The 27008-nt window shown below is 35.0% G+C and overlaps 1 protein-coding gene across 3 annotated transcripts in view; it reads left to right on the forward strand.

Annotated features, from left to right (window-relative positions):
- The window catches only part of NRK (Nik related kinase), a 130297-nt gene that overhangs the window by 81517 nt on the left and 21772 nt on the right, over positions 1–27008 (forward strand). For all 3 annotated transcript variants that reach the window (XM_086386538.1, XM_086386537.1, XM_086386536.1), the window contains exons 11-21: positions 225–400; positions 2007–2070; positions 2486–3653; positions 5658–5765; positions 8989–9056; positions 11199–11293; positions 13796–13893; positions 15302–15663; positions 17196–17532; positions 26042–26228; positions 26669–26824. In XM_086386538.1, the coding sequence (XP_086242664.1) occupies positions 225–400; positions 2007–2070; positions 2486–3653; positions 5658–5765; positions 8989–9056; positions 11199–11293; positions 13796–13893; positions 15302–15663; positions 17196–17532; positions 26042–26228; positions 26669–26824 (2819 nt within the window). The remainder of the gene's footprint in view (positions 1–224; positions 401–2006; positions 2071–2485; positions 3654–5657; positions 5766–8988; positions 9057–11198; positions 11294–13795; positions 13894–15301; positions 15664–17195; positions 17533–26041; positions 26229–26668; positions 26825–27008) is intronic.

Genomic DNA, 27008 nt, shown 5'->3' on the forward strand with positions numbered 1-27008 from the left:
TATTTGGGTAGAAAATATCATTGACTCCAGCCTCTTCTGAGGCTTGAATGGCATTGCTGTGTAATGTACATTGTCAAGCTATAGGATATCTGGTTACTGAAAAGACTATTACAGCTAAGACAACTCTCTCCAAAAATATGACCTTCAGAGTGGCATGTGGGTGGAGGTGGGAGGTGTGGAATACCTGAGAATGTTCTTTTACCTCTTTGATTCATTTCTTTTAGGTCCCGCAAGTTCCATGATTTCATGGAAAAGTGCATGATAAAAAATTTCCTATTTCGTCCTACTTCTGCAAACATGCTTCATCACCCATTTGTTCAGAATATAAAAAATGAAGGACATGTTGTTGAGTCATTAAAGAAGCATCTTACTGGAATCATTAAAAAGAGACAGAAAAAAGGTAGGATATGTAAATCTTCATTTTACTGGAATAAATATTCAAATGAGAGAAAATTTTATTATTTTTTTAGGAAAAATAATATTTAAGAATTAAGTTGAAATTAAAGTCTGAGACCTTTTGACATTTAGCTTTTCCACAAATATACCATGTGCTTTTAATTCATTATCTCTTACCTCACCATATATATATATATATATATATATACACACACACACACACACACACACTTAAGATTATAAATTTTTGCCAGCTCATCTAGCATGTGTTCATATTTAGAAAGGCCTTTGAAAGCCTCAAGAAGAATTTTATGATGTGCTAATTTTATTTTAAGAAAACTAACTGGAGAAATAAACACAAGATAAAATCTATATCTTATTGTTCTTTCTCATCTAATATGTTAACTCCAATTAGATAAATGGATTTATGATTAATCACTTATTGACTGCTACTTTTGATGTAGTATCAGTGAACTGCACATAGTTGATTTTATGTATTAATCTCCAACTTTAAGATGTAGTTAACAAAGCACAATTTATGCAAATAAAATTAAGCTTCTAGATATTAATGCCAAAAATGACAGGATGGTTATTCATCAAATCCAGAGGAAACTACTTAGAAAGTTCCAACTTTATAGGTTATATGCCATATTTTGCATTTAATTTAGGGCACCATATGCAGAGTTGAGTGATAGTGGAATGGAAAGTGGGGAGCCTGAAAAAGATAGTAAGCCTTCTCAGATGCACTATAGGATTGATTGCAGCCAATCTTCTTCTATCTGCATAACTATACATATCTTATTTTGGAGTGAGAAGCAGAAGGAATTAGTGTATTTAACCATGGTAGAGAATTTATTGGACCAGCATCATCATAAAAGTCGACCAATCTCAAATGGGTGCAGAAAGATACCACATCTAGTTGAGAATTCACTAATTTCCAGAGTTGCAAAATTTCCAAAATGTAATCTGCAGAAAAAGTCACATTTATAGAGAAATTGATGGACGATGTCAATATAGTTGGCCTAAACTTTGTAATATAGGAAATTTAAAATAAAACTCTTTTGTCTGTAAGTGTCTGTATTTCAGTACAGCACAGGTGACAGGAAAGATGCCAAACATTTTCAGTGTGTTAGTTGTAAAAACCAGAATTTAGATTTTTGCCTTCTCACTGAAAGGACCAAAGATCCTGATCCTCATTTTCAAGATCCTCATTGAAAGGACCAAAGATAGGTGTGGGCCCAAACCATAAAGTCCTTCCATCCATAGTACACACCTGTAAGCCATGCTCACCAACCATCTAGAGTTTCTCTTTGTCCCTTTGTCCCTTTACCTTTTTCAATTGTTTCTCTTTAGAATTGCAGCAATCAGATTGCTATTTTGTTTTCCTATACAGAGAGAAATTAGTCTCTGTGGAGTAACTGTGCTACAAAAGGAGGCCTAGGAAGGAGGATATTGTCTACACCACCAGTAGATGTGATGTGAAGGGTTACGGCCCTTTTGTCCTTGTAAATTCACTCAGCATCCTGAGCAGTAAAGGGTGCAAATTGACTAAGGTGGATTTATTAATTTCTGTTGATTATTATGCATTATTTTTTTCTATTTCATAAAAGGAATACCTCTGATCTTTGAAAGAGAAGAAGCTATTAAGGAGCAGTATACCATGAGAAGATTCAGGTGCGTTAGATAACTTACATATATAATTTGATGTTAGCAATTCATGTAAGACAGTTGATTCCCTATTGTTGTATTTAACTCAAATAAACTTAATCCTTTTTGATCAAATAAAACAGATCTCTATTTTCAAGAGATATTTGAATGGAAATGTTGAGGAAAAAATTTTATTACTACTCAAAGAGTCCTTAATTTCTGACAATATAATGATCAACTAGATTATCAGACCATTAATATTGAATATATTGCTAATGTAAAGACTTTCAAACATTACAGGAATGATTCAATAAAGATGTAGTGGAAGTATCTTTATTGCAGAAAAATGTTAATCTTTTAAAAATAAAAGGAACTCCCCTGAATGACATCACTCTACTGACAACACTAACTGTATGGCAACCATTTGTACATTTATTTCTAGGGGACCTTCTTGTACTCAAGAGCTTCTGAGACTGCCTACCAGCAGTAGATGCAGACCACTTAGAGTCCTGCATGGAGAACCCTCTCAACCAAGGTGGTTACCTGACCGAGAAGAGCCACGGGTTCAGGCCCTTCAGCATCTCCAGGGAGCTGCCAGGGTGTTCATGCCACTACAGGCTCAGAACGGTACACCTAGGCCTCTACAGGGGCAAGCCCAGGCACCTCAGCGACTACAAGGGGCTGCACAGATGTTCATGCCACTACAGGCTCAGGTGAAGGCTAAGACATCTGTGCCCCTTCAGATGCAGATGAAGGCACCTCCACGACCACAGAGGACAACCTGGATGTTTATGCCACTACAGGCTCAGGTGAAGGCCCCTAGGCCTCAACAGGTACAGACCCAGGTATCCAAAAAGCAGCAGGCTCAGGGCCAACCCCAGGCATCCGGAGAGCCCCAGGATCTGGATCAGGTACCAGAGGAATTTCAGAGGCAAGATCAGGTGCCTGAACAACAGCAAAGACGTGGCCGGGTCCCTGAACAACAGCAGAGGCAGAACCACATACCTGAACAGCCGCTGCAGCAGAATGGGGCACCCGAACAGCCAGAGGTACAGGAACAGGCTGCAGAGCCTACACAGGCAGAGATGGAGGCAGAAGAACCTGAGTCATTACGAGTCCATGCCCAAGTGTTCCTGCCCCTACTGTCACAGAACCACCACGTGCTGTTGCCACTCCATTTGGATACTCAGGTGCTCGTTCCAGTAGAGGGGCAAACCGAAGGGTCACCTCAAGCACAAGCCTGGGCACTAGACCCCACACAGGCAGTTGGCTCGGTTCAAGCACTCATAGAGGGACTATCAAGAGATTTACTTCGAGCACCAAACGCACATAACTCAAAGCCGCTTGGTCCACTGCAAATCCTGATGGAAAACCTGGCATCAGACGTGTTTTACTCTCAACCAGAACAAGCACGGAAGAAAAAATCAAAAGTTTCTAGTCTAAGGCAGGCACTGGCAAAAAGACTATCACCAAAGAGGTTTCGGGCAAAGTTGTCACGGAGACCTGAAGCGTTTGAGCTCTCAGATTTAGAAGCCCATAGGCAAAGGCGCCAATGCAGATGGGAGGATATCTTTAATCAGCATGAGGAAGAACTGAGACAAGTTGCAAATGTAAGGGTTTCTGATATTTTTCCTAAGTCACATATGCAGAAAAAATATGCTAGTTCATACTCAGGTGATCCCTCTGTAAAAGCAAATGAAATAAATGTTCATTGTGTCTCAGAGAAGATTAAATAATTTGGGTTTCAAGTAAATTATCCTGAAATTTCCAAATAATTGTGACTAAATTTGAGAAAGAAAGATTTGTTTGAATGATCCAGTTATTTGCTTAATATCTCTTTAGTGATATAGCTTTCATTATTAGTTAATTTTCTACCTATTATTTCCTTAACCAACATCATATGCACACTTAAAGGTACTATTTTGGATATTTAAAAATTACTTTCATAGGTCAAAATTAAAAATATAACTCATTAAAATAAACACAAAAATTCAGTTTTGTTCTTCTAATCTCTAAGTAAGTTTATTTTGCGCTTTCCTCCCATAGAATGCTGAACATACTATTTAAGAGAATTGCACTCATTTTTGTACTTTAGGATGTTAAAGGTTAAACATTTTGTACATGCTTACCATAAATATGACTTGTCTCACTTATTTTCCACCCATTTTACATCAATGAAGTACCTGCATAGAACATGGCACAAGTTACAAATTCAAGTTAATACAACTTCATTCTTCAAAATTCCCTAATATAAATAGATATATAGATAATTTGGCTGGAGTTGGTGGATTCAATCTGGCAAATCTAATCTGATACTGAAGGGTTTATGGGCTTCATAAGCAAATTAAAGAGGTCAAAAATACCAGGAGAGCAGTCGTTTTCTAATACTTCACAGTATCTGTTTATATAAAAGGAATCATTGTGAAGATCCTAAATTAAACCCTGCTATCAACATCCATTTATCAAATAATAATTCATGTAGTTATTACAAATCAACCTTGTCTGAATGTCTCAATAAGGGAGTGTTTGGTTTGTGGCCATTGTGTTAATTGAGCAAATGCTGTTTCCCAGACATGTTTAACAAGAGAAAAAGTAAAAGCAACAAGAGAAGCAAGACCCAAAAGGGGAAATGATTGTCTGGTCCCCCAAATCTGACAGTTACGAAGCACAAGAAACCAAATAGAGAAGGGGTTGCAAGAGTGCAAGTGCTAATATTTGCCAGACATTAAGCAATCTAAAATGCTAATGACTGTTCCCAATGAGCTCTAGGAACAATTGGATCTAATGGCTTTTGCATTTTTTAAAAAGACTTTTATGCATTCCTGCAAGACTCATGGTATTAGTAGCATAACACATTACTTATTGTCTTTCAGTGTTTTAAATATTTATGTAAGAAGCCATTCTAAAATGGAAGAAAAAGTCACTAAATAATAGCTACTAATCCCATGAACCTAGGATCTTGTATAGGCATTCCTGCCTTTATGTGTAACTATCAAGGGAAATACAAAGAAAAAGAAAATTCTTGTTGTTGTAATCAAGTCATAGGTCTTTCAAAATACTTGAAAGTTTATTAGAATTTAAAGATGTATGTGTGTATTTCAACTCACTAGAAAGAAAGACAACACATTTCCATTATTCCCTTTGTATTGAAGAAATGCTGATTGGCTTAAATGGGAAAACAGAAACTTACCTAAACTCCTAGGACTCAAAGAGAAATATTTGCGGTGCTGTATTGCAGATTGTCCATTGCTCAGGAGGACCAAACTTTGTAATTATAACCACTCATTAAATGTTAGAGTTTTGGGTTCATGAGTTAAGCTTTAGACCAGAGATTTTTAACCTGGGTCTAATAAGTGAACTGCACATGGTCAATGACCCCCTAAAATATATGAAGAGACATGTGTCTTTCTATATGCATTTTTCTACAGAGAATCTGTAGCATTACTCAGATGCTGAAAGGGATGCAGAACCAAAAACTACTAGAAACTACACTTAAATCAGTTTGAATATTGAAAAATTGTTTTTTTTTAATTGAACAGTAAGATGATGATAATTGCTGCTATAATTTACAGTTTAACAGCAAGTAAGATATTTATTTTCCTTTTTGTTTCAAGGACAAAGAAGATGAATCATCAGACAATGATGAAGCATTTCATTCGATTCAGGCTGAAGTCCAAATAGAACCATTGCAGCCATACATTCCAGAACCTAAAGAAAATGAAGTAAGTCTCTCAATATGAGTTACTGTGACACTAATAAGTGCTTGGAACAATGGTTCTTAACTTTTTTGTCTCAAAATCTCTTTATACTCTTAAAACACTGAAGACCCAAAAAAAGCTTTTGTTTACTCAGATCATGTCATTGAATATATAATGTATTATAAATTAAAACCAAAAATTTTAAATGTCTATTACTTTGTTTAAAAAGTAATAAAACTATTAGATGTTAATATAAGAATCAAATTTTAGTGAAATAACAATTCTCCATCTTGCTTAATAGAAAACAGCTGTATTCTCATATCTGCTTCTGCATTCAATCTGTTACCATATGTTGTTTGAAAAGAAAATGTGAAAGTGTTAGTCACTCAGTTATGTCTGACTGTTTGCAGCTCCATGGACTGTAGCCTGCCAGGCTACTCTGTCCATGGGATTCTTCAGGCAAGAATGCTGGAATGGGTAGCCATTCCCTTCTCCAGGGGATCTTCCCAAACCAGGGATCAAACCCAGGTCTCCCACACTGCAGGCAGATTTTTTACACTCTGGGCCACCAGGGAAGCCCAAAAGATAGACTGATACCTGAATGGGGACATGAACCCTGGACCATCAGATTAAATGTCTAATGCTCTACTGACTTAGCCATCCAGGCCAACTGTTGAAGTATATGAGTAAACGCTAGCTTCTTACATATTTGTGGTTGAACAGGGAGAATTTCCAGATTTTTCAGATAATTGTGCATATTATTTGATAATACACCACAACTAGAGAAGTGGAGTCTAAAACCATATCAGTGAGATTTTGGATATTCAATAATATTAAAATCCATCTAATCAGCTATGAATAGATGTTTTGCTAATACACAATTTTATATCTTCATGCATTGATCAGTTGGAAAATATTGGTTCACTGTGTATGTGGTTCTTTCCAAATATACATTTTATTTCACACCACCAAAAATGGCATTAATTAATATCATCAACTTCATCATAAAATTGAGTATTGATAAGCTGTCAAGTGCACAGTGATATATGAGTCTAAAATTTTAATTTGTTATTGAAAGCTCAGTTTTATCATTGTTAACAAATAACATCAATTGTTTTTTCCTTGATTTGACAGGCTTACTTCATTGATTTTAAATAAACTGCCTGCCAGATACCCAAGTTGAATAATCAGTTTGTCTCATCAGTCATTCTTTTAAGTAAAAATTTTGCCCATGAAAAATTCAGTAGTTCAGCTTATATCTCTTTCTGAGATGTAGATTATGACAGGGTCTGGCTCATTTTAACCTATCGTTTATTTTCTTAGATTTATGGGAATAATCATGTCAGTCCTGGTGTCCAGGTTGACTTTTGTTTTCACAAGTTTTTTAATAACTATTTAGTACATGGTATTGGAGAGGAGTGTGGACAAGGTCCTGTCATTATAGACAGCATTCCTTACAGATATTAGTAGCTATCTAAAACTTTTTTGGTCACTAAGTGCAGATAGGTGGATTGGTGAAGAACTCAGACATTCTTGTTTTATTAATAGTGAATCATTGCTACTCTTAATCAGGACAAGCACCCAAGATCACTATCTATTTCTTTCAAGATACTTCACCGTAGTCTATTATGATGTATGCTATGGACAGTTATCCTTTTTAAATAAGTTATTTCTGATAATAACAGTCTCTTGAAATGAATAACAGAGCACTGCTTTATCAATAATAGTTAGTGGCAGAAAGAACATATGCTGGATTGTATTATTTAATTACAAGAGGCAATATGTCCCCCTCTCTGCCTTATTAAATGATGACTTTACTCTTACCCCAGATGATAATTATTACATAAGCATGATACATTAAACCCAAAATATAATGAGCTGTATCTGATTGGTTTGGAATACATCATTTGCCTTAATATATGCTATTCTTACTAATCATTTTCTTCTCCCCAATTTTCAGAAAAAATACATTCTATTCATATTAGTCATTAGCCTTTCTTATTATTGACCTTTATCTCTAATTTTGGCCTCTGGTTAACTAGTTTCAATAAACTTTCAAAGATTAGCTTCATGAACCAAGAGGCCTGGACTGAGTCAGTATGATGCCAGTTATCTGAATCAAAAGTGGAAACAGTCAGTCAGATGCTTATCCTGCATACTGCCAAACATCTGGTTGTATTGGAAAACATTCATTAGTAAAACACGTGAACGATTGACAACATTTTTCATTTCTAATCTATCTGTTGGAGTATTAAGAAAACCTCGATAGGTCGCTACATAAGAGGAAAAAAATAGCATAGTAAGGTTAATATGGTTTCTAGAAACTATAGAATGATTTCATCAGCATGAAAATACTAAATTTATTTTTCATTGTAACATTGAATTTTCCTTTCTAAAGAATCTAGTGTGACTGCCTTGTTGAATGTCAGAATGACCTATTTGAGGGGGGTAGTTAAAAACTATTTTGAGTAGAAACCTAGAGATATAAAATTAAATGAGGCAAGGCAACACTTCATGGCCCTATATACTAATGTTGGCAGAAAGTGAATCTGTACCACAGATGGAAGTGGGCTCCTTATATGTGCTCTTAAGTCTTTTGCTATATTAGATGATGAATAATTGATAAAATAAAATTAATTTATTTAGAATTGAAAAGTGTTTCAAACACTGATTATGATATGATAAAAGGACATGCTTCCTTAAAGATTTAACACTTTAAACTCTTGAGACATTTGAATAATGTATGCGTATATGTTACAACTTTTGAAAATTTAGTATTAGCTTAGAAGGGTTAGTGGGTGAAAAATTTGAATTTCAATTCTGGGCAAGAAGTTTGAACTTGATATAAAAAGTAATATGATAACATAAAAGGAACAGTAAATTATCAGGTGGGAGGCCTACAGTCTGATTAAAGATATTCTTTGACTTGATGTAAATACTTAGAAAAGTCATCTTCCATCTCCAGGATATAGATTCCTCAATAATAAAATAAGGGTGTTTGATTATATGATCTCCAGAATCTGTTGTTATACTAAAATTCAAGGCTATATTCAAAGATTTTGGTTAAGCATTTCTAATGTCATACTATAAGTAATTAGGAAAATGTGAGTTATTTATGAAAATCAGATTTTATAAGTTGGGTTTTTAAGAAAATATCTCTATGTGAAGAATGACATTTTCACATAAATTAATAACTCAAAAAATTTATGATTGAGAATTCTACTGAAGTTTTGCATTTTATCTCAAGGTTCAAGAGAGATCTGCTTCTATGCCTCACAACAAGGATCGTGTACATCGTGTCAAGTTCTCTTCAAGGTATGTATCTCTGATTTCTATATTCAGATTACTCTGATTTACTATCATATGGAATATTAATGCTTATTTATTTGACACTAGGTTCTATGTAAATTCAAAATTAAAATATTAGTGACAACATAGTCATCAATGATATCACTGGCCCATGTTTAAAACCACAAAACTGCAACAATCCATTAACTAGATCTTTCATATTTGGACATACTGCAATTTCAGTGTTATTTAGTTTGATGATTAGCTGGTAAGATTCACAATTTAATAGAAGGAACAACAGTGAATTCTTGAAAAGCTTTCAGTTAGTAATTTACAATAAAAAGATGTGATATTTTAGTGTATCAGGTATACTTCAATTACATATTTTATCATATACAACATGTACTACATGATAAAACACACATACAATTGATAACCTCAGCAATTGATAACTTCAATTACATATTTTATCATGTAGTACAGCTAATGCCACAGAATGGGCAAACCTGAAATGACTTCTGCTGCTGCTGCTAAGTAGCTTCAGTCGTGTCCAACTCTTAGCAACCCCATAGACTGTGCGACCCCAGAGATGGCAGCCCACTGGGCTTCCCCGTCCCTGGGATTCTCAAGGCAAGAACACTGGAGTGGGTTGCCATTTCCTTTTCCAATGCATGAAAGTAAAAAGTGAAAGTGAAGTCCCTCAGTCGTGTCCGACTCTTAGCGACCCCGTGGACTACAGCCTACCAGGCTCCTCCATCCATGGATTTTCCAGGCAAGAGTACTGGAGTGGGGTGCCATTGCCTTCTCTGAAATGACCTATAAGGAAAATCAAATCTAAAACTCAATATTATATCATTATTTTATACCAATCACTGTAATTTTTAACTCTATACTATTGATAATAATCACTAATTTTCAAAGATCATGTTTCATATTTTAGATGTTGTATGCCATGTGTTATGTTTGACTGCTAAATTTTAATATAGATGTTCCTTGAAAATCATACCCCCTCCAACTCCCAACTCATACTAGAGAGAACTTAGCCTATATTCATTCACTTAGTCATTCAGTGAATACTTACTGTATTCAAGATTCTGCACAGTATGGTCAGATGGCATAGAGCTGATAGTATTTAGTATGTATATTCCTGTCTTATTATTTTTTAAAACACCCATGAATTTATGTCATTTAGATTTAACTGGTAGACAGAAATCTTGAAAAAATTTAAAGCAAAATTGGGAACTTTCCCTTACTATGCATTCAGTGAATGAGTTGTCATGATCCTTCTGACAAAAAAAAGAAGGAGAAATCAGTTTAGTTTTTGTGTATCTGTTTCGGCATCATGGGTATAATATAAAATCAGTATGACTATTAAATTGTTAAACATGGGTATATAAAAATTCAATATTGCTTTTAAACTGGTTTTGGTTGTTTTTTAATCACTAAAAGGTTTTTGAATTTATGTATAACATATATATTTACTTTAGATATGGTTACATTTATGAAACAAATTTAACTGAACCTTGAGTCTTTTCTGAAATTCAGGGTCATAGAAAAGACTCTTGTCTGTTCCAGGCCTAAATCAGTAATCAAAGTACTTCCTATATAGAAATTTCAAAGCAACTGTAAAATTTAGTAGTGCTTGTCCAAAGAAACTTTCTAAATATTCCCTGAATTTGAATCCTGAAAACCAAAGTGTCCTATCTATCTATTTATTCATGTATCTAATGCAGGATGACATTAAAAGTAATAAATTCCAAGCATTTGAAATAAGGATGGTAATAGAATATTTAAAATAACAATAACTTAGCTTTTTATCATGTTAAAATCCTCACATACACTATAAATTTATGATTATTGCTGGTTTACCTAGGTAATGATAATGTCTGAATATTAGTTTAAAGAAACTTTATAGAAATTTTTGGAAATAAACATGATATGTGAAGGAAACATACTTGTATGGAGACAGTTTTTTTATATTTTAGAAATTGTTTCTCTTTTCTAGATAAAATAATAGATTTGCAGAAATTGGAAAATATTACTTAAGCTCTACTTCTTTCAGTTTGATATATACCCATATACTTAAAAGTTTGTTGGTCTTGATGTTGAGTTATACATTCCCTTTTTGAATGTTAGGACATGGCACATGCTTTTCTGTCTTTTCATTAGTGTTCCTCAGCGGTCTGTTTTGGAACAAGCTCAGAAGCCCATTGACATCAGACAAAGGAGTTCGCAAAATCCTCAAAATTGCCCAGCAGCATCAGGTGATTCAAAGCACAAAGTTTAAACAGTCAAAACGGAGTTAATGTTTAACAGTTTATTTTGCAAAAGTCAAGAAAGAATTTCAAGAAGGAATGAATCAATAGTGTCAGGGAGGCCAAGTAGGATGAAGACCAAGTCATTGGATTTGGCAGTCCTTTGAGAAATGGAGAGTAATTTTGATGACCTTTGAGAAATGGAGAGTAATTTTTCTGAAGGTTCTTTTTCCAGTTGGGTAGTAGTTAAGAATGTGTCTAGGGAGGTGGAGGGTTGGAGTTCAGCTTTAGTTTCTATACCATGTGTGAAAAATATGGGAAAGGAACTTGAGAGAGGACTCTCCAACAGGCTAAAATTTATAGACAATCTTTAGAATATTGAGATATTAGATGGACTAGTTGTGGGCATGTGTTTTATTTATCAGTTTGTTATTTTACCTCCTCAAAGTAAAACATATACAGTATCTCATAAATGTTAAAAATTAATATAGTTACTTAAAATTAATAAAATCATAGCAAATAGCTTCACAAACTGTGATATGAATTTCAAATAAGTATTTTATGATGTACTTTTGAGAGAGTTTAAATGAATTATAGATTTATGAAATATCAGTATAGACAAAGTCAAAATTATGCCTTGGAACATAAAATCTAGCACTATCTACTTTTAAGCAATTCAAGTAAGTTAAGCATGGGGAAAATGACTGACTGAGTCCCCAGGTCACCTGTAAAAATATAGCATATAGATTTTATTAAAACGTTAATACTTAAATGAATATATAGGTATACTGTATGAAAATCAGATACTCAAAGACCTGAATTTTTAGAGGTCATTCTTCTTCTTAGGAAACTCAGATAGTGATGTACTTTCTTTAAATAAGAGTGTCCCCTTGTGCAGAAATATTATCTTGTGAGAAATAAGACAAGCCTATGTGAAGAGAAACTTTAGCAATTTTTTCCCTCAGAATCTTTCTGGTTTGACCAGGGTTAATTTGCTAATACTAAAGAAGCAACTAAAAATTGAAGATTTATTCATATTGTATATTTTGAAATAAGGAAATTCTGGACTAGGCCCCAAAGCAGTTATGAACAGTGGTGGGAGAGAGAAAGGGAGAGTATCTATGTAGATAATAGCTAAGGTTCTTTTCAGCTCTAAAATTCTTTTATTGTGTGTGCTACATAGATGATTTGAAGTTCCTATAATATTACATACCTCATAATACAGGAAATCAGAAAACCTTACTACAAATTTGCCTCAAAATCTCATACATTCACTCAAACTTCTTACCTAGCCTAATGACACACCAAAACACTTGCAAGAAAATAGTTTTCTGCAGAAAGGTAATAAACTGCAAAGGTACAACAATGTCAGAAGGCATGAACACAAATTGTAAGATGTGTTCAGTATAATATCCTCAAAAGATAGTAATATTTTCAAATACATGCTTTTTGGAGTTTTAGTGTCAGTATTTTGGCTATATAAATATCAAAGCTGCAAATAAAAGAGAGAGAATACTATTTATCTTCAAAATCCAAGCACCCAAAAACAATACATAGGGACTTGAAGGTCCCCTTAGTGAAGCTTTTTCCAAGTAAACTCACCCAGATCTACTGATCTTTGAACCTAAATATTCTCACCCTGTTTTAACCACGGATGTTATTTACTATACCACAAACCTTAATATAAAAAATCCAGACTTCTGGGCAGAATTGCATTTTAAATGGAAAAATTTACACTATAAAATTGAACTGTGTGTTATGATACAGCTAGCGAAATGTGGCTATTAAAATTAAAACTAAAATGAAAATGAAGTTAAATTTAAAATTCAACCCCCCAGATACACTGGCCATATTTCAAATGCTCAAAAGCTATCCGTGGATAGTGGCTAATGTATTGGACAGTGCAGATACTGAACATTTCTGTTACTGCAGAAAGTTGTATTGCATAGTGCCTCTATAGAAAGGCTCACAGTTTTATAAAAAGGGCTAAGATTTGTCACTTTTCAGTTGTTCATGTCGCAACTGTATTGCAGTTGAGGATATATCATTGAGTGGAAATTGGGGGATTAAGACTGAAGAGTCAACTCTCCTCTTGAAATTTTTGTTTAAACTATCATCTTCTATACACTGTTGGGCTCTTTTTCTACTGGTTATTAGGGGAGGCCAGAAATACCACCCAGCCCTTACTGCTCTTGATGCATTCCCTTTTTCTCATGGGACTATCTGCATACCAGTCTTACTATGTACCTTTTTACACAAAAATATTCAGCAAGTATATATTTAATATTAAAAGCAAAAAAGCCATGTAGTCTAACAGAACAAACTTTGAGTCTCTCTCTACCTGTGAAAACAGAACATAGGATCTTGGCCCCATAAGAATTTATCAAGTGATCTCTCCTGAACGGAAAGAGGCTACAAGAAAAATACCAAGAGACTGAAGTGGTTCACTATAAAAATGAAGATAATGGCTGTGATTACCACTGTTACTAATGTCTTTTTGGCACTCTACAGAATCTTCTTCTGAGGAAGCAAGTCCTGTGATCAGGAGGAGGTCCCAGTCATCACCACCTTATTCTACCATTGATCAGAGTTTGCTGGTTGATATTCATGTAGGTTTCCATCTTAACTCTTAACATATTTATATTTGTTCTCTTTAATCTTCAATTTCTTTTGACTTACATATTTTCATCTTCATTTGAGGGAAAGGTTAAAGTGTTGAGTTTTTAAATTAATCTTTCAAATATAGATTTCTATTGTTATGTCAGCATGCAGAATATGAAATCTAGAAATGACATTTGATATGTAAAAATATTTAATTGATCATAAAATATTTTATTTTCACATTCCAGTATCAGAATATATTTGACAGAGGAGAGATAAAAATCTGCTTGTAGAAGTGTTAGCTCAAATTAAGAAGTACAGTTTAAATGTTCATTTTTTGTCTAATATCATTTCTTAGAAGATGAGGCAATGCATAAAGATTAAAAAAATAGTGAAAAATGAAATGCCTTCTAATTTCATAAATAAAAAGACCTTCTAGTTATTTTATACTTTAATGCTTTCAGATCATTCTGTTTTACTTTTGCAATTACCTCTACCCTACTATACATACACCCCTTTCAGATTGCTCAGAGATTGCTTATAGGACATTATGTGTGTATGTGTGTATGTGTGTGTGTGTGTGTGTTAGTCACTCAGCTGTGTCCAACTCTTTGTGGCCACGTGGACTGAGGTCCATGGGATTTTACAGGCAAGAATATTGGAGTGGGTTGCCATTTTCTTCTCCAGGAGATCTTCCCAACCCAGGGATTGAACCTGGGTCTTCTTCATTGCAGGTAGATTTTTTTTAAGGTGGATTTATGTTGGTTTGCTTCTTAGAAGTGTTTGCAGCTGGGAGGGATTGGGGGCAAGAGGAGAAGGGGACGACAGAGGATGAGATGGCTGGATGGCATCACTGACTCGATGGACGTGAGTCTCAGTGAACTCCGGGAGTTGGTGATGGACAGGGAGGCCTGGCGTGCTGTGATTCATGGGGTCGCAAAGAGTCAGACACGACTGAGCGACTGATCTGATCTGATGTTGTATAAAACTAGAGAGGGGAAATTAACACATTAATTTTAAGAGCTATGTGTTAATCCCAATATCAATGGATAAAACAAATGGAAAATAGTGACACTCTTCTGTAGAGTGTCAAATCATCTGTCTTCTTCTCCAACACCAAAACACTCTTCTCCAAAACAAAACTAGAATGTCTAGTTCTCAGCAGGTAAGTAGAGCTAATTAAAAACAAAGTGAGTAAATTTTGTCCTGTGTGATCTAGAAAGGCCATTAAGGATCACAGCCTGAGGTTTGGGTTTTGGCAGCTCATCCTTACAAAAATGTTGGCTCTACCTAATGAGTGAACATCTTCATTTCAGTTGAAAATATATTTTAAAATATTGTCAGCTTGGAAGCTTTCCAATGTAGAAGAAAATGAAAAGCTACTAGAGACTACATTAATCTTTCTTGTGCACACAGGTTCCAGATGGATTTAAAGTAGGAAAAATATCACCCCCCGTTTACTTGACAAATGAATGGGTAGGCTATAATGCACTATCTGAAATCTTCCGGAATGACTGGTTGACTCCTGCACCTGTTGTTCAGCCACCTGAAGAGGATGGTGATTATGTTGAACTTTATGATGCTGGTGCTGATACTGATGGTGATGATGATTCTAATGATGCTTATGAAGATAGTTATGACCATGACAATGGCAGTGATGAGTTGAATGACCAGCTTGATCAGGCTAATGATGTTGGTGAAGACCATTATGATGATGACAATGATGAGGTTATTGATGACAAAGGCAATAATCCTGATGATGCTTCTAGCTGGCCAAGGTTGGTTTTCTTGGATTACTTGCATTGTCCATGTTTCATAATTTCAGAACAATTTGTATCTTTGGTTTACCTTTAAAATTTATCACCAGGAGGGTGAATGAATTGCATTTGCATATTAGTAAATGGTCGATTTTCAATAATAGGTTTTTAAATTATTTTATTAAAAATTATTTTAATACAAAACACTTAATTTTGCATTTCTTTTAATATTATACTTTATTAGCATTCAACTCTTTATTAGGTTCTTTATAACTGGGATTATCTGGGTGTTTCTCTTAAAATTAATGCTACTGAATCATTCTGCCCTGTAAAATACAATGAGTGTGATAAATGGGGTGACAAATTAAGTAGTGTGCTTCTTAATAATTGTAAGTTGAAGCCCGGATGTTTAGGGCTTTAGAGAACAAAATCTCTAAATTTGCTGAGCATATTTAATACCCACTTGATAGTTTTAAGCTCCAACTTACTAACATCCTTGAGACTCTGAAAACTGAAGAACTAAATTCAATGCTCATTCAGTTTTATCTTCTTATAGAGTAGCTACTCAAAGTGATAATATTTAGTCAAGTATTGTTTTTGGCATACCACCAGTTCTCTGCTATATATATAGTTACTTGGTCCTGCTTTATAAACAGCCAATGTGTTCTTATTTTACATTTGCTTATGGTTTGTATTTAAACTGCTCTTAAAGATGATTCATTAACATAGTATATTTTTGTATTTTTAGAAAAATAACAGTGGGAAAATTGTTTGCTTTATAATATTGAAATTCATATTTTGTTTTGTTAATTTTCAACTGTTACCAAGGCTTTATATGACAGAACAGACTACAGATTATTCAACATTTTTTCTTTTTTTTTTTTTACCAAGAAAACTACCAGGAATTCTGATCTCAAATTCATTTGCTTTTAGAATTATCATAGTTACTTATTTATGTTGTCTGTTATGCAAAAGATTATTGAGACATTTTGCTAAGCTTGGTGGTCCTAGCAAGTAATTAAGTGACTATATTAACTAAATGAGATCTATATTACTAAACTTCCTGGTGATAGTAGTAGAAAAATCAATGAAAATCTGTTGCAGAATGGATGATACACATGTTAGAAGATCAAGGCATGTGTTTAAATTAACATAAATTAAATATAAGAAATATTCAGATATGTTATGGTTGAGCCAAAAATATGGGCTTGATCATTCATGTGGCTGTGAAGTTGCTAATGTATGAAATAATCTATGATTTAAGAAAAAAACATATTATTACTGCTAACCTAATACATGTTCCTAATACATCCTTTTCCATCTGTCATGCAAATGTAGCCAGGGAGTTGATGGTGACTATGATGTTAATTCAATATTAAGATTGACAGGACATAGGGACATTTTTCATATCTATATCATACCAGTAGTGTTCACATAGAGCAAAAACATGCCTGGAGATGATACATATGTGTTAGTCAACCTAATTTTGTTTCATTTGTTGACATTTATTTTCGTTGGGTGACTTTCTATCATTAACTGAATCTTGTTATCAGGCCAAGCTGTGGCAGAGGCAGAAGCTACAAGCAAGATGGTAAAGATGGAAGTGATAGAGGAGAAGGATCTTTCAGCAGCTATGGAAGTCAGAGAGTTAATAGAAGCCATGGAGGAAGTGCAGCCAGTGGGGACAGTGCAGCCATTGGAGACCATGAAGAACACACAGCGAATGTAGGCAGTGGAAGAAGAGGCAAGGAGAGTAATGGAAATGAGGGAGTCAGTGGAACCAATGAAGAAAGTGAAGCCCAAGAACTGAATGGAGGAGAAAATTGCTCAGAGACAGATGATCCAATATTGGAGAGACCAGTATTCCAGGAATTTGAACATCAACTAGAGGTAATACACCATTTGAAAAGGAGAATGAATTCATCTCTTTGTAAATGCATTTATTCATGTGATATGTCATATTTCCAGCCATTACAAATATATTTTAAACTTCTATTCCAAAGTCTTAACATTTTAAATTATATCTGTAGATACATCTTTATTTCTTCTAATTTGGATGCTTCCTATTTTCTTCCAAGAACAAAAATATCTTATTTGTCCACCTTTATTACTCAGATCATATGCTTGGGATCAGTTCAGTTCAGTCACTCGGTCATGTCCAACTCTTTGTGACCTCATGGACTGCAGCACACCAGGCTTCCCTGTCCATTACCAACTCTCAGAGCTTACTCAAACTCATATCCATCAAGTCGGTGATGCCATGCAACCTTCTCATCCTCTTTTGTCCCCTCCTCCTCTTGCCTTCAATATTTCCCAGCATCAGGGTCTTTTCAAATGAGTCAGTTCTTCACATCAGGTGGCCACAGTATTGGAGTTTCAGCTTCAGCATCAGTGCTTCCAATCAATATTCAGGACTGATTCCTTTAGGATTGACTGGTTTGATCTCCTTGCAGTCCAAGGGACTCTCAAGAGTCTTCTCCACCACCACAGTTCAAAAGCATCAATTCTTCTGCACTCAGCTTTCTTCACAGTCCAACTTTCACATCCATACATAACCACTGGAAAAACCATACCTTTGACTAGATGGACTTTTGTCGGCAAAGTAATGTCTCTGCTTTTCAATATGCTGTCAAGATTGGTCATAGTTTTTCTTCCATGGAGCAAGCATCTTTTAATTTCATTGCTGCAGTCACCACTAAAGTGATTTTTGAGCCCAAGAAAATGGTCTGTCACTGTTTCCATTATTTCCCCATCTATTTGCCATGAAGTGATGGGACCAGATGCCATGATCTTAGTTTTTTGAATGTTGAGTTTTAAGCCAGAATTTTCACTCCCCTCCTTCACTTTCATCAAGAGGAAATGGCAAATGGAGAAGGGAATGAAGAAGGAAATGGAGAAGGAAAAATGGAGAACTCCATGAACAATATGCTTGGGATAGTGTCTCTTAATACATACATTTTTTCTGGGAGATTTTTATTGTGATAGAATACACTAACAGAAAGTTTCACATTTTAACTATTTTTAAGTGTACAGTTCAATGGAGTTAAGTACATTCACAGTGTTGTACAACCATTAATACTAGTAATTTCTGGAGATTTTTTATCACCTCAAACAATAAACTCCCCATTATCCTCCAAAGTTCCCAATAACCTCCATTCTACTTTTGTATAGGTACCTTATATGAGCAGAATCACACAATATTTGTCTTTTTCTGTCTGTCTCAGCATAATATTTTCAAGGTTCATCCATTTAGCATCATATATCAGAATTTCCTTCCTTTTTAAGGCTTAATAAATAGTATGAATACATCACATTTTTTTTATCCATTCATCTTTTGATAGACACTTGAGTCATTTTCATCTTTGGCTGCTGTGAACATTGCTGTACAAGTATCTGTTGTTGGATCTGCAGTTTTTAGTTCTTTGATCTGTATACCTAGGAATGGAATTATTAGCTTGTATTTTAACTTTTTGAGGAACTGTTAACACAGACAATTTATTTTTTTTTTTTTTATAGTTTTCTATATATAGGTCTTTAGTTTCTTTAGGTAGATATATTCCTAAGTATTTTATTCTCTTCGTTGCAATGGTGAATGGAATTGTTTCCTTAATTTCTCTTTCTGTTTTCTCATTATTAGTGTATAGGAATACAAGGGATTTCTGTGTGTTGATTTTATATCCTGCAACTTTACTATAATCATTGATTAGTTCTAGTAATTTTCTGGTGGAGTCTTTAGGGTTTTCTATGTAGAGGATCATGTCATCTGCAAATAGTGAGAGTTTTACTTCTTCTTTTCCAATTTGGATTCCTTTTATTTCTTTTTCTGCTCTGATTGCTGTAGCCAAAACTTCCAAAACTATGTTGAATAGTAATGGTGAAAGTGGGCACCCTTGTTTTGTTCCTGACTTTAGAGGAAATGCTTTCAATTTTTCACCATTGAGGATAATGTTTGCTGTGGGTTTGTCATATATAGCTTTTATTATGTTGAGGTATGTTCCTTCTATTCCTGCTTTCTGGAGAGTTTTTATCATAAATGGGTGTTGAATTTTGTCAAAGGCTTTCTCTGCATCTATTGAGATAATCATATGGTTTTTGTTTTTCAATTTGTTAATGTGGTGTATTACATTAATTGATTTGCGGATATTGAAGAATCCTTGCATCCCTGGGATAAAGCCCACTTGGTCATGGTGTATGATCTTTTTAATGTGTTGTTGGATTCTGATTGCTAGAATTTTGTTTAGGATTTTTGCATCTATGTTCATCAGTGATATTGGCCTATAGTTTTCTTTTTTTGTGGCATCTTTGTCAGATTTTGGTATTAGGGTGATGGTGGCCTCATAGAATGAGTTTGGAAGTTTACCTTCCTCTGCAATTTTCTGGAAGAGTTTGAGCAGGATAGGTGTGAGCTCTTCTCTAAATTTTTGGTAGAATTCAGCTGTGAAGCCGTCTGGACCTGGGCTTTTGTTTGCTGGAAGATTTTTGATTACAGTTTCAATTTCCATGCTTGTGATGGGTCTGTTAAGGTTTTCTATTTCTTCCTGGTCGAGTTTTGGAAAGTTGTACTTTTCTAAGAATTTGTCCATTTCTTCCTCGTTGTCCATTTTATTGGCATATAATTGTTGATAATAGTCTCTTATGATCCTTTGTATTTCTATATTGTCTGTTGTGATCTCTCCACTGTCATTTCTAATTTTATTGATTTGATTTTTCTCCCTTTGTTTCTTGATGAGTCTGGCTAATGGTTTGTCAATTTTATTTATCCTTTCAAAGAACCAGCTTTTGGCTTTGTTGATTTTTCTATGGTCTCTTTTGTTTCTTTTGCATTTATTTCTGCTCTAATTTTTAAGATTTCTTTCCTTCTACTAACCCTGGGGTTCTTCATTTCTTCCTTTTCTAGTTGTTTGAGGTGTAGAGTTAGGTTATTTATTTGACTTTTTTCTTGTTTCTTGAGGTGTGCCTGTATTGCTATGAACTTTCCCCTTAGGACTGCTTTTACTGTGTCCCACAGGTTTTGGGTTGTTGTGTTTTCATTTTCATTCGTTTCTATGAACACAGACAATTTAAACAGAAGTAATGTACTGTGTTTAGACAATGATTTTGACATTCAAAAAACATTTACTGACTTTATAGGTAAGTTTTAAAATACTCAAATAGCTTCACAGATGGTAGATAAATAGGAATTATCACAGAGAAGATTTCTTGAAACATGTGCTATTTGAAATAGTTCTTGACAAATGTGGAGTATTGGATATCTGAAAACAGAGCTGAGATTCCAGACAGAAGAATTATCATGCCAATTTATTTCCCCAGCCCATTGTCCTATCATACAAACTAACTTAGAAGATGCCTTGCTCTTTCATGAATTAATGACCCTATGCCAGAAATTTTCTCTGTCTATATGGCTTCCCCTTACCTCTTCTCTGCTTTTGAACTAGTCATCCTTCATGACCCAACTCATACTATGTTTAATCCATCCTTGACAACTGTTCTTCACCTACTCATCCAGTCCCAGGGTCCAACCTCAGGCTTGGGTTATGGTAGGTATACAATAATTATGGTAAGAAATCAAGGAAGAATCAACAAAATTAGAAATGAAAATGGAGAAATCACAACAGACAACACAGAAATACAAAGGATAATAAGAGACTACTATCAGCAACTATATAACAATAAATGGACAACTTGGAAGAAATGGACGAATTCCTAGAAAAGTATAACCTTCCAAAACTGAACCAGGAAAAATAGAAAATCTTAACAGACTCATCACAAGCACGGAAATCGAAACTATAATCAAAAGTCTTCCAACAAACAAAAGCCCAGGACCAGATGGCTTCACAGCTGAATTCTACCAAAACTTTAGAGAAGAGCTAACACCTATCACTACAGATGGTGACTGGAGCCATGAAATTAAAAGATGCTTACTCCTTGGAAGGAAAGTTATGACCAACCTAGATAGCATATTCAAAAGCAGAGACATTACTTTGCCAACAAAGGTCCGTCTGTTCAGGGCTATGGTTTTTCCTGTGGTCATGTATGGATGTGAGAGTTGGACTGTGAAGAAGGCTGAGCGCCGAAGAATTGATGCTTTTGAACTGTGGTGTTGGAGAAGACTCTTGAGAGTCCCTTGGACTGCCAGGAGATCCAACCAGTCCATTCTGAAGGAGATCAGCCCTGGGATTTCTTTGGAAGGAATGATGCTAAAGCTGAAACTCCAGTACTTTGGCCACCTCATGCAAAGAGTTGACTCATTGGAAAAGACTCTGATGCTGGGAGGGATTGGGAGCAGGAGGAAAAGGGGACGACAGAGGATGAGATGGCTGGATGGCGTCACTGACTCGATGGACATGAGTCTCAGTGAGCTCTGGGAGTTGGTGATGGACAGGGAGGCCTGGCATGCTGCGATTCATGGGGTCGCAAAGAGTCGGACACGACTGAGCGACTGATCTGATCTGATCTGATCTGAACATCTATCCTACTCAAACTCTTCTAGAATTGCAGAGGAAGGTAAACTACCAAACTCATTCTATGAGGCCACGATCACCCTAATACCAAAACCAGACAAAGATGCCAAAACAAGAAAACTACAGGCCAATATCACTGAAGAACAGAGATGCAAAAATCCTCAACAAAATTCTAGCAGACAGAATCCAACAACATATTAAAAAAATCATGCATCATGACCAAGTGGGCTTTTATCCCAGGGATGCAAAGATTCTTCAGTATTTGCAAATCAATCAATGTGATACACCACATTAACAAACTGAAAGAAAAAAACACATGATGATCTCAATAGATGCAGAGAAAGCCTTTGACAAAATTCAACATCCATTTATGATTAAAAAAAAAAAAAACACCCTTCAGAAAGCAGGCACAGAAGGAACATACCTCAACATAATAAAAGCCATATATGATAAACCCACAGCAAACATTGTCCTCAGCAGTGAAAAATTCAAAGCATTTCCCCTAAAGTCAGGAACAAAACAAGGGTGCCCACTCTTACCACTACTATTGAACATAGTTTTGGAAGTTTTAGCCACAGCAATCAGAGAAGAAAAAGAAATAAAAGGAATCCAGATTAGAAAAGAAGAAGTAAAACTCTCACTGTTTGCAGATGACATGATTCTCTGCATAGAAAACCCTAAAGACACCACCAGAAAATTACTAGAGCTAATCAATGAATAGAGTAATGTTGTAGGATATAAAATTACCACACAGAAATCCCTTGCATTCCTATACACTAACAATGAGAAAACAGAAAGAGAAATTAAGGAATCAATTCCATTCACCATCACAATGAAAAGAATAAAATACTTAGGAATAAATCTACCTAAAGACACAAAAGACCTATATATACAAAACTATAAAACACTGATGAAAGAAATCAAAGAGGACACAAATAGATGGAGAAATATACCATGTTCACGGATTGGAAGAATTAATATAGTGAAAATGAGTATACTACCTAAAGCAATCTATAGATTCAATGCAATCCCTATCAAGCTACCAATGGTGTTTTTCAGAGAACTAGAAGAAATGATTTCACAATTTGTATGCAAATGCAAAAAGCCTCAAATAGCCAAAGTGATCTTGAGAAAGAAGAATGGAACTGGAGGACTCAACCTGCCTGACTTCAGACTATGCTACAAAGCTACAGTCATCAAGACAGTATGGTACTGACACAAAGACAGAAACATAGATCAATGGAACAAAATAGAAAGCCCAGAGATAAATCCATGCACCTATGGGCACCTTATCTTTGACAAAGGAGGCAAGAATATACAATGGAGAAAGACAATCTCTTTAACAAGTGATGCTGGGAAAACTGGTCAACCACCTGTAAAGAAAAAAACTAGAACACTTTCTAACACCATATACAAAAATAAACTCAAAATGGATTAACGATCTAAATGTAAGACCAGAAACTATAAAACTCTAGAGGAAAACATAGGCAAAAACCTTTCTGACATAAATCACGGCAGGATCCTCTATGACCCACTTCCCAGAGTAATGGAAATAAAAGCAAAAATAAACAAATGGGACATAATTAAACTTAAAAGCTTTTGCACAACGAAGGAAACTACAAGCAAGATGAAAAGACAGCCTTCATATTGGGAGAAAATAATAGCAAATGAAGCAACTGACAAAAGAATTAATCTCCAAAATATACAAACAGCTCATGTAGCTCAATAGCAGAAAAACAAATAATCCAATGCAAAAGTGGGCCAAAGAAGTAAACAGACATTTCTCCAAAGAAGACATACAGATGGCTAACAAACGCATAAAAAGATGCTCAGCATCACTCATTATCAAAGAAATGCAAATCAAACTACAATGAGGTACCTTCTCACACCCGTCAGAATGACTGCTATCCAAAAGTCTACAAACAATAAATGCCAAAGGGAACTCTCTTACACTGTTGGTGGGAATGCAAACTAGTACAGTCACTATGGAGAACAGTGTGGAGATTCCTTAAAGAACTGGAAATAGAACTGCCATATGACTCAGCAATCCCACTGCTGGGCATATGCACCAAGGAAACCAGAATTGAAAGTGACGTGTACCCCAATGTTCATCACAACACTGTTTACAATAGCCAGGACATGGAAGCAACCTAAATGTCCATCAGCAGACGAATGGATAAGAAAGCTGTGGTATATATACACAATGGAACTTTACTCAGTTATTTAAAAAAATGCATTTGAATCAGTTCTAATGAGGTGAATAAAACCAGAGCCTATTATACAGAATGAAGTAGGTGAGAAAGAAAAACACCAATACAGTATACTAATGCACATATATGGAATTTAGAAAAATGGTAATGATGAGCATATATGTGAGACAGCAAAAGAGACACAGATATGAAGAACAGACTTTTGGACTCTGTGGGAGAAGGCAAGGGTGGGATGATTTGAGAGACTAGCATTGAAACATGTATATTACCATATGTAATAGATCACCAGTCCAAGTTTGATGCATGAAACAGGGCACTCAAAGCCAGTGCACTGAGACAACTCTGAAGGATGGGATGGGGAGGGAGATGGGAGGGGTTCAGCATGGGGGACACATGTACACCCATGGCTGATTCATGTCAATGTATGGCAAAAACCACTGCAATATTGTAAAGTAATTAGCCTCCAATTAAAATAAATTAATTAATTAAAAAAAGAAATCAAGGAAGGAAAGAAACAAAACAAACAAACAAAAAAACTCCCTAGGAAGTTTTTCTTTCCAAGGTAGGAAGAAATTCCCTAGATGATTTCCAATGGGAAAGCAATATCAGTAAAAAGGAATCTATGTCTGCCTGACTGTCTGTCAGTCTATCTGCTTGTCTTTCTATCTACCCATCTGCTCATCCATCCTAGTAGGTAGCTCTTACCTACCTACCTACTTATCTTAATTAAAGACATTAAAACAAGATGTCCCAGCATGGTTTTCATAGCACCCCTGGGTATCTCCAGTTATCTTAAGAAATGTTTTAAACATTTGCGGAGAGAATAGATCTTCCTTTCATTTTCATTTTAAAAGGACATGTTGGCATATAATACTTTTATGGTAGGAAAGGTCATAAAAACAAATTTTTGGTAGGACAGGATAACTGTATCAATGCCAAGAATCACTGTTTATACATAAAAGAAATGCTTATTTGCAAACAGGCTTACCAAAAAGAATTGGTATGTTTTGCCATCGGATATGGCATCCCACATAAATTCTGTCACATTTTGTGACTTTATCCTTGAATTTCTTATCTGTAAGTCAATAGAATCTAGCTAGACCTTCACTGAAGCATTTTTGCAGTCTTGAAATTGTGTTGGTTGATTTTCTATCATTAGCTTTGTCCTTTGACAAAATGAAATTGAATCCAGCACAATAGTACTTTTTTATTTTTGCATGCAGCTATTTGAAATAATGTAACTGAAAGCATAAGGTTTGGAATCAGACAGACTTTGGCTTCAAACTTTAATCCCCCTAATTATTTATATTACCTTGAATAGATTGTTTAACTTCAATAAGCTTTAGTTTCCTTATAAGTAAAAGGGAGATAATCAAACTTACTTTTGGTGTTGTTGCAAGGATTCACAACAATCTGTAAATAAGATGCCTAACAGGATATCTGATGCATAGTAAAATTTCCACAAATTTTAAGTCCCCAAATTATATAGCTGAGGATTTCATGCTCCATTAATTTCTGTTCGGACATCAGTTGTCTCACTATAAGTTAGTTTTTTCTTTTCTGCTAACATTATTGAGTTCTACTGGTAAATGTGGGTTTTATAAGGATCAAGAATTATAGATGTTACAAAATTTGCATTCCCTCTTTCAAGTAACCCCTAGGCATCTTACATTTCTCTCCCTGTTAATTTCTTAATAAAGTCAATATCAATTTTTGATCATCTTTTAGGAGTCAGGCGGTAGAAGTGAGGCCTCAAATGCCGTTGCCCCAGGTGCTGCACCCGCAGTACCTGATGCTGAGAATGACACTGTGGACATATCAGAAGTATCAACAGAATCAGGTTTCTCTGCCAACCACTCATCTCCCTCCAATGATTCTGAAAGGACTGCAAATGCTGACTTTGCCAGTGCCATCTGTAAGTGTATTTAATATAATCTTCAAATGCTGCAGTCTGTTCCATATTAAATACAGTTTGTCAAAAACCACTGGTTCATTATCAGAAAAGAAGTCATTCTGATACTCAGTGACATAAATTCAGATGGATTTTTAAAAAATCTACTCTTCACTAAATCTTTATAGCACCTAAATTCGAACTATAATTGAGAAATTGGCTCCCTCATCTGGATTTCATTTGATATCTAATCACAGTAACTTGAAATGCATTCATATACAGAAATATATTCTGTCTTGATTTGTGTCATCTGATGATTTATGAATTATAGAAATGATAGCTCCATAAAAAATAAAATACAATAAAGGAAAAGGAATTTTTCTAAGCTGTGTCTCATTTGTAAAAACACTCAAGTGCGTATGGTGTACACACTAGTAAGTTCTCTCAATATCTTCTCTTCACAGTATATGCTGGATTAGTGGAAGTACCTGAGAAATCATCTAAGCGACCCTCTGACGTTAATGTTAACCCATTATATGTCTCTTATGAATGTAAAAAACCACTAATCCATATGTATGAAAAGGAATTCACTTCTGAGATCTGCTGTGGTTCTTTGTGGGGTAAGTTTGATTTCTTAAAACTGAGTTGTGTTTTAAAGAGTACATTTTTATCTATATAAAAACTAGTGTAAAAGCACAGATATAAAATATGTATTTGCTATTGACAAACTGTTTTCAGGGCTTCCCTGGTGACTCAGATGGTAAAGAATCTGCCTGCCATGCGGGAGACCTGGGTTTGATCCCT

This window comes from Bos grunniens, chromosome X, assembly GCF_055505025.1.
Source record: "Bos grunniens cultivar Pamir isolate PY7600 chromosome X, Bosgru_T2T1.0, whole genome shotgun sequence".
NCBI classification, from domain to species: Eukaryota; Metazoa; Chordata; class Mammalia; order Artiodactyla; family Bovidae; genus Bos; species Bos grunniens.